We start from the raw sequence: 6956 nt of genomic DNA, 5'->3' as shown, positions 1-6956 counted from the left end.
TTGGCACGGAGACCCCAGCCCCGCCTCTCACATCCCCTAGAGGGGTCCGTCTCACCGCCTTCCCACTCCCCCATCCCCAAATCATCCTTTGCCCTCTACTCCAACCCCGGCTTCCCCCCCCCCCTTCCCAAGGCAGCTTTAAATGAAGGGCCGGGTGTCCATCACCATCACACCAACCTCTCGGCTCCCAGTTCAGAAGGACCCAGGGAATAAAGGGGCCAAAAAGTCATTTTCGCACATTCCCTGTTGAGGAATCCCTTGCCATGAGATGATGGACAGCCTTAAAAGACGAATGCATGGAGGAAAGGAATATATTGGGGGTGGGGGTGCACGGAGCCTCCATGTTCAGGGGCAGCCTACCTCCCAACAGAGCAGGCGCTTCTCAGAGGCATCTGGCTGGAGACTTTCACGCGAAACTGGACGCTGAGCCTTCGGGTCCGAGGCGGCCGGGCGGGTCTCCCTCGCGATCCCGCAGCCTGGCCTGGACGGGGCCGGCCGGGAGGTGGCGCTGGGGGACCGCCCGCCCCGTCCGGGCCTGCGGGGAGGCGGGGCGCCATGGAGCCCTCGGCCCCTCCCCGCCCCGCCCGCCCGCCCCTCGTCCTCTATAAGGCGCCGTCGGGCGGCGGGCGCCCCGTCGGGCAGCGGCGGCGCGAGCGATGGCTGCGAACCGGGTGGGGAGGCGCCTGGGACGGGCTTCGCCGGCGCGCCCGGCCGGGCTGTCTCCGGGGGGCGGCCGCGCGGCGGACAGGACGCCCAGCCCCGGCATCCAGCGGCGCCAGGCGAGGGTCACCGTCAAGTACGACCGGCGGGAGCTGCAGCGGCGCCTCGACACCGAGAAGTGGATCGACGGCCGCCTGGAGGAGCTCTACCGGGGACAGGTGAGCGGGCCGGAGGGAGGGGAAGCGAGGGCCGGGAGGGAGGGGAGCAGGAGGGACGCCCGCCCCGTCGGAAGCCTCTCGCGGAGACTCCGTCCCGGCTTCCTCCGGCGCGGCTACCGATGCAGCCCCGCCGCTCCTCGACAGAGGGGGAAGGGGGGGCACAGATCCGGCCTGCCATCTGGGGGAAAGAGGCGCATCTGGCGAGGGCTTGGAGGCGGGGGTCTTGTGCTGCTCCGCCGCCCTCCCTGGAGAGCGAGGGCCCAGCATGATGCGGCGTGTGGGCTGAGCATCCGAGGAGTGTGGAGTTGGAGGGGAACTCCAGGGGTCATCGAGCCCAACCCGCTGCTTCCAAAGGAGGGTCACGCACGGGAAGAAGGCTTTAGGGTCGGGCCAAAGAGATGCTCCCAGTTCAGAAGTTGCCCAGAGGGGACCTTGGGCAACCAACACCGGAGTGGCAGCAGAATCCTCCCTCTTACGGAAGAAGCAGGGCTCATTTCGCCTGCGGAATTCCCAGCCACTGCGTGGGCTCTTTGTGGGTCACCAGGAAGGAAGGCGCTGTTTCCAGGAAGTGTCGGGCTCCGGCGCCTCAGGATGGATCTGCTGCCCTGACCCAGCTGCCTCCACATTCCTGGTCTTTGCTGGGGCAGCTCCGTTATCAGAGCGTGAGGCTCGTGGGTTTGAGCCCCGCTTTGGGCAAAAGATTCCTGCATTGCCGGGGTTGGATTAGATGACCCCCAGGGGTCCCTTTTTCACACTACAGTTCTATGATCCTTTCTCTTCCTGTGCTAGGGATCTGTGAAGGGACCCCAGCCAGGCCTGCTCCTCTCTTGCCCCAGATGCCATCGCCCTGCTGTGTGTGTGGCATCCCTGAAGCTGGAACAGGGGGGCTGCAGCCCCTTCTCCCCCCCTGGCACCCCCGGGTGGCTGCAGCCTTTCCTCCGCCCTGCCGGGGGAGGCCGTGAGCTTTGCCCCCTTCCATTTTCTTCTCCTGCCACCCCAATATTTCTATGTGGCTTTCCAATGGGCAGAATCGCCTTTAATCTCGCCAAATCCCTTTCTTGATCTTTCTTGATTACTTGCCCTAGGGCAGGATTAAGGCACTGCCCAAGACATGCGGTGTCAGGATGTGAAATGGGGAGAGAGAGCCTCGACTCAGGGGCAGGGAACCGCCAAGGCCCCAGGCAGGACTGGGGGGGGGAGCCTTTTGCGCCCCAAAACCAGGAGAGCCCGGCCCGGTCTGATTCTGGCAAAGGAAGCTGGCCGGCTTTGTTTATTTATTGCTTGCATTTATTTCCCACCTTTTTCTCCAAGGAGCTCAAGGTGGGGCACGTGGTTCTCCTCCTCATTTTATCATTATTAATTATTATTATTAGAATTATTATTATTAGAATTAGAATTAATATACTGCCCGATACCCCGGGGTCTGAGGGCGGTTCGCAGAATAAAATCAAGATATAAAACCACAAAATACATAATAAAAATAAAAACAACAACCCAATGGCCCCCCCGAAAAAGACATTTTAAAAGGGCATCGGATGTATCCCTGCAACAACCCTGTGAGGCAGGCTAGGCTGAGAGACGCAGTGATTTGTCCCCCAGTGAACTTAATGGCTGAGTGGGGATTTGAACCCTGGTCTCCCAGGTCCGAGTCCAACCACTATGGCACACTGTCTCTCTCTGCACCGTCTCCCAATGGGAATCCCTTTCTGCTCTGATTTGGCTGGAGAGTCTGCACCCTTCCTTCCTTCCTTCCTTCCTTCCTTCCTTCCTTCCTTCGGGTCCTTCTTTCATCCAGGCCTTTCTTACCCCCCCCCCCTGCGCACAGGTCCTTGGCCACCTGCCGTGGGGCTGGTCTTGCTTGCCCATTCTCTCTCTGCCCCTCCCCTGCTGCCACCCCACCTCAGTCCAGTTCCACTTGGAGGGGCCCCCTGCCTGTTCTTGGTGCCCCCCCCGCCCCAGTTTGGCTTCTGCTTCCCGATATTCCAGAGCAATGAAAGGAAGAATCACAACTCTGATCCCTTCCCAGACACCTCTGGAGGTAGGCAAGGATGCTGTGGAAGGGGGCTGCTGCTGCCCCCTCCTGCCCCTGTGATTAATAATAATAGCAACAATAATAATTAAGACCATTTTTGTGCTGCTCTTGGAGGCAACCTGGAGCTTTTGACTTTGCCTTTATTAATTGAATTAATATATTGCCCTTCATCCCAAGCCATGGTGGGCATCTCCTTCTCCTGTGTCCCCCCCCCCACACACAAAGGGGCTGCTTTGGGGTGGCTTGAGAGGGGCAGACCTCAGCTGGTCCCACGAAAAGAATGGCTTTTTGAGAGGAAGAGAGCACATTCCTGCAGCCTGAGGCCTGGGAGGGAGCGAGGTGGGGGGTGGGGTGGGGTGGGGGGGCGGAGATGCCAGACCCATCTATAAAAGAGGCACCCGCAACCCTTCCATGAAAGGAAAGTTTCCAGCCCGTCTGGCTTGGCGCATCCCAGGGGAGTAGTTGCACCGAGTGGAGCAGGACTCAGCTGGCCGGCTAATTCTGCAGCCGCACAGCAGTGGGGGGGGGGACACAGACACAGCAGCAGCGTCCCCCCCCTCTCCCGCTTTGCATGCAGACCTTCCCCTGAACCCCTTTGCTCAGGTCAGGACGTCCTGGGAGCTCCAGCTACTGGGGCAAGCGATGGGGAGGTCTGGTTCTGTGCCGGCCGCCTTGTCTGGGCCCCGGTGGGCTGGCTTGTGTCTGCAGGCGTGTCAACAGCTCCGGCCTCCGATCAGTGCAGGTCTGTCCGGTTGGAACAGCAGAGGAGGAGGAAGGAGGCGGCCTTTCCCGGCAGGGCCTGATCCCTTCGGGATGCCTGATCCTCACGGAATGCGCGGCAGGCTCCCTCCCTGACAAACAGGTCGGAAAAGGCCTGGAGGTTGTAGTCTGCCTTTAACTGATCTTCTTCGCCTTTTATTTTTCAGGGGCATTTTAATGTTTGGGCTCTGGTGTGTGTGTGTTTTTGGGTGTGCGCATAGCACGGTTGCAACCCGCCTTGAGGCGGCTTTTGACCCTTTAAGCCAGCCTAAACCTAGATAATGGAAGCGAATAGAAGCTGGCCCTCTCCTCCGGGGGCAGCAGGGCTGGGTGCTGCTGGGTGCCATGGCTTGCCCCAGCCTCTTCTGCCTTCCGCAGCCCCCTCTGCAAGACCCTCTTATCAGCCCAGGGCTGGAGGAAGGCAGAGGGGCAGCCGCACTCCGGCCCGCTGTGCTGCTTCTGGAGGGAGAGTTTGGGAGTGGCGCCACCAGCCAAGTCTTTGCAGGAAGATGGTGGGAAAGGGGGCATTTGGGAGGGGGAGATGGGCCCCAAAGCCTGTTGCTGCCGGCCTCTGCTCTTCCCAGAGCATACAGGGAGGGCTCTCGTTGGCTAAAAGCTATGCTCTGCCTGTCTGGTCAGAGGCAGTGATGCTTCTGAATCCCAGTTGCTGGAAACCACTGGAGGGGACAGCGCTGCTCTCGCACTCGGGTCTCGTTTGTGAGTTTCCCATGAGGGCGTCCGGTTGGCCACAGTGAGAACAGGCAGCTGGACCAGAAGGGTCTTTGGCCCATCTTCTGTTCTTAGGATCTCCTAGCTAGCCTGCTTGTGATCTTCACAAATGGTGGCTGGTCCCTGGTGAGGCCTTGCTTGTGCACAAGATCCATTTCCTGAGGTTTGGGGCACTTCCTTGGTTCCGCAGAGCCCTAGATTGATCCCCTGGCTTTCGTTGCAGGAAGCAGAGATGCCGGACGAGGTGAACATTGACGATCTGCTGGAGATGGCCGCAGACGAGGAGCGGGCCAAGAAGCTGCAGGTTGGTGCGGGGGGACGGGACTCTATCTCAGTGCCAGGACACCTTGCAAGAAGTTACCCATCCCAGCCTGGCAGCATCTTCGAGTAGGGCAGGGAAACAGGCCTGTGTCCAAAAGCCTGCAGAGCCTTTCCCAAGTCAGCATGGAGACTGAGCTGGGTGGAGCAGCGTTTTCACCCAGGTTGAGACAGGCCCCCATGTTCCTGTGCCCCAAATTTGGTTGGAGGGAGCTTTGTGCAGGAAACCCCCCCTGGATGAGACCCCCAAAAGAGCCATCTCAGAGTGGCAGAGCATCAGCCTGGCGCATGGAAGGTCCAATCCCTGGCATTTCCGGGTGGGGCTGGGCAAGAGGTGCTGCCAGCCAGTGTAGACAGTATTGAGTTCGATGGACCTATAGTCTGGCTCTGTACAAGGCGGCTTCTTTATGGTCCTCTCCCAAGGCCGGTGGGCGGGATCCAGTGCTCCCGATGATAAGATTTCCAGCCTCTGCGCATTTTCGAGCAAGCGAGTTCTGCCTCTGGCCTGGGTGCAATAACCAGGGGGGCGCGGGGTAAAGGGCATTGGTGCAATCGATAAGCACACCTGCCATGTTGCCGCGCCAGCTAGAAAGAAATACAAATTGTAAGAAACCGAAACCGAAAGAGCTTAAGGCGGAATGGGATCCTTCGCACTGCCGAACTTTATCCAAGGGGAGATGAGTTTGCAGCAGACAGAGGGGCCTGGGGGGTTGGGGGGGTCAGGTTCACAGCTGCACCTGGAGCGAAGAGAAGTGGGATTCTCGTCCTCCCCCCTCCCCAAATTCCAGGGTCAGAGAGGGGGGGGGGGGCTGAGATGCAAGGCAGGCTCCCCCCAGCCGTTCCTCATTCTCCTCTCTTTGCAGAGCATCTTGGAGTCCTGCCACAAGGACACAGAGGTGGGTTCCTTTGCTCTTTGACCCCCAGGGATCTCTCTGGCTTTGACCCTGCAAGGGGAGGGAGGGGAATTAGCTGCCCCCCCCCAAGAGCACCTGCCGGATGTAGCTTCTCCCAGCAGGAGTGGTGTTGTCTGTGGAGGAGGGGATGCAGCTCTCCTCGCTGCTGGCACAAAGCCCTCCCCATCCAGATCCACAACAGAGCCTCCCTCCCTCCCTCCTGGTGGCTGATGGGATGGCTGCTGGATCCTCCCGGGGATTCCTGGCGTTCCAATCCCAGCTGGTCATTCCTAAGAGCATCCCCTGCCTCTGCCTCCCCCACTGGATCCCTTCTGCTGAGAAGCATTGAGCCACTCCCCCCCCCCAGCATCCCCCAGGGCCAGCCGCAGGGCTATGCTGCCTGGCTGCTCTCAATGCTGGGAGCTGGGGAGAAGTTTCAGGGGGGGGCACTGTGAGAAGAGGGCACTGGACAAGGTGAGGCCCCTTTTGGCCGCAGCCGGGCTCTTCTGGCGTCCTTGTGGAACCTCCAGGTCCAGAGGCAGTCTACCTGGACTCCTAGGTAGACGGATATTTGGCTCCTTTGAGAAGAGGATGCTGGACTGGATGGGCCCCTGGTCTGATCCGTCAGCCAGGCTCTCCTTGGGAATGTTTTTCCCCTCCCTTGCCGGCCGTTTTGACCCAACCGTTGGCCCACCCTGGACTCTGGCCCCCTCTCCTGACCGGAGAGAGGCGGAACTTGTGGGGAACTCACCCCTTCCTTCCTTCCTTCCTTCCTGTCGCAGGACTTCATCCAGGAGGTGCTGGGGAAGCTGAGGGGCCTCCGGACAGAGCACGTCCTCCGCCGGGCCAGCCCCGACAGCGGAGGCAGCGGCAGCCGGGAGAGAGCGGAGCAGGGCCCTGGGAGCCCCGGGGAGCGAGTGTGAGAGCCGCCTGATCTTGCGGAAGGCTTTGCCGAAAGCCCCAGGGGTGGACTCCTGGGGGAGGACGGGGGGGGGGAGGGAGGCTGCAATATAGTCAGGCTGCTGGCAGCAGCAGCAACGGCAGGGTCCCAATGGTGTCTCGAGGAGGTGCATCTCCCCCCAGTTGCATCTGGCTGCAGGGACGTCCCCCAGCCCCACAGTTGCTGCACCCCTGCGCCCCCCAGCAGCATCTTTGAACACCCTCCCCACCCACTCCACTTTGTACAGTGAGTCTTGTCTGCTTTCCTTGTATCCTGTAATAAAGTACTCGTGTCTCAAACGGCTCACAGGTCAGCTGCTGCCTCGGCTGCGGAGGTGGGGTTTTTTTGGGGGGGAGGGGGTACCTGTTGCACATCGGCTGCGGGGATAGGCAGCCTGTGGCTCTCCA

The 6956-nt window shown here is 60.5% G+C and overlaps 1 protein-coding gene across 2 annotated transcripts; it reads left to right on the top strand.

Annotated features, from left to right (window-relative positions):
* The first annotated feature begins 633 nt into the window (after positions 1–633).
* Positions 634–6617, top strand: PPP1R14A (protein phosphatase 1 regulatory inhibitor subunit 14A). 2 transcript variants are annotated; one of them, XM_033158640.1, is made up of 4 exons: positions 634–878; positions 4622–4702; positions 5580–5612; positions 6392–6617. In XM_033158640.1, exons 1-4 carry the CDS (start codon positions 657–659, stop codon positions 6530–6532), a joined length of 477 nt encoding a protein of 158 aa, XP_033014531.1. In that variant the 5' UTR covers positions 634–656; the 3' UTR covers positions 6533–6617. The 2 variants fall into 2 exon arrangements, with proteins under 2 accessions (XP_033014531.1, XP_033014532.1); XM_033158641.1 differs by lacking the exon at positions 5580–5612.
* Positions 6618–6956: the final 339 nt, after the last annotated feature.

Source organism: Lacerta agilis, chromosome 8, assembly GCF_009819535.1.
Source record: "Lacerta agilis isolate rLacAgi1 chromosome 8, rLacAgi1.pri, whole genome shotgun sequence".
NCBI classification, from domain to species: domain Eukaryota; kingdom Metazoa; phylum Chordata; class Lepidosauria; order Squamata; family Lacertidae; genus Lacerta; species Lacerta agilis.
Note: the sequence above shows the minus strand (reverse complement) of the source record. Positions and strands in the feature narration are given on the sequence as shown.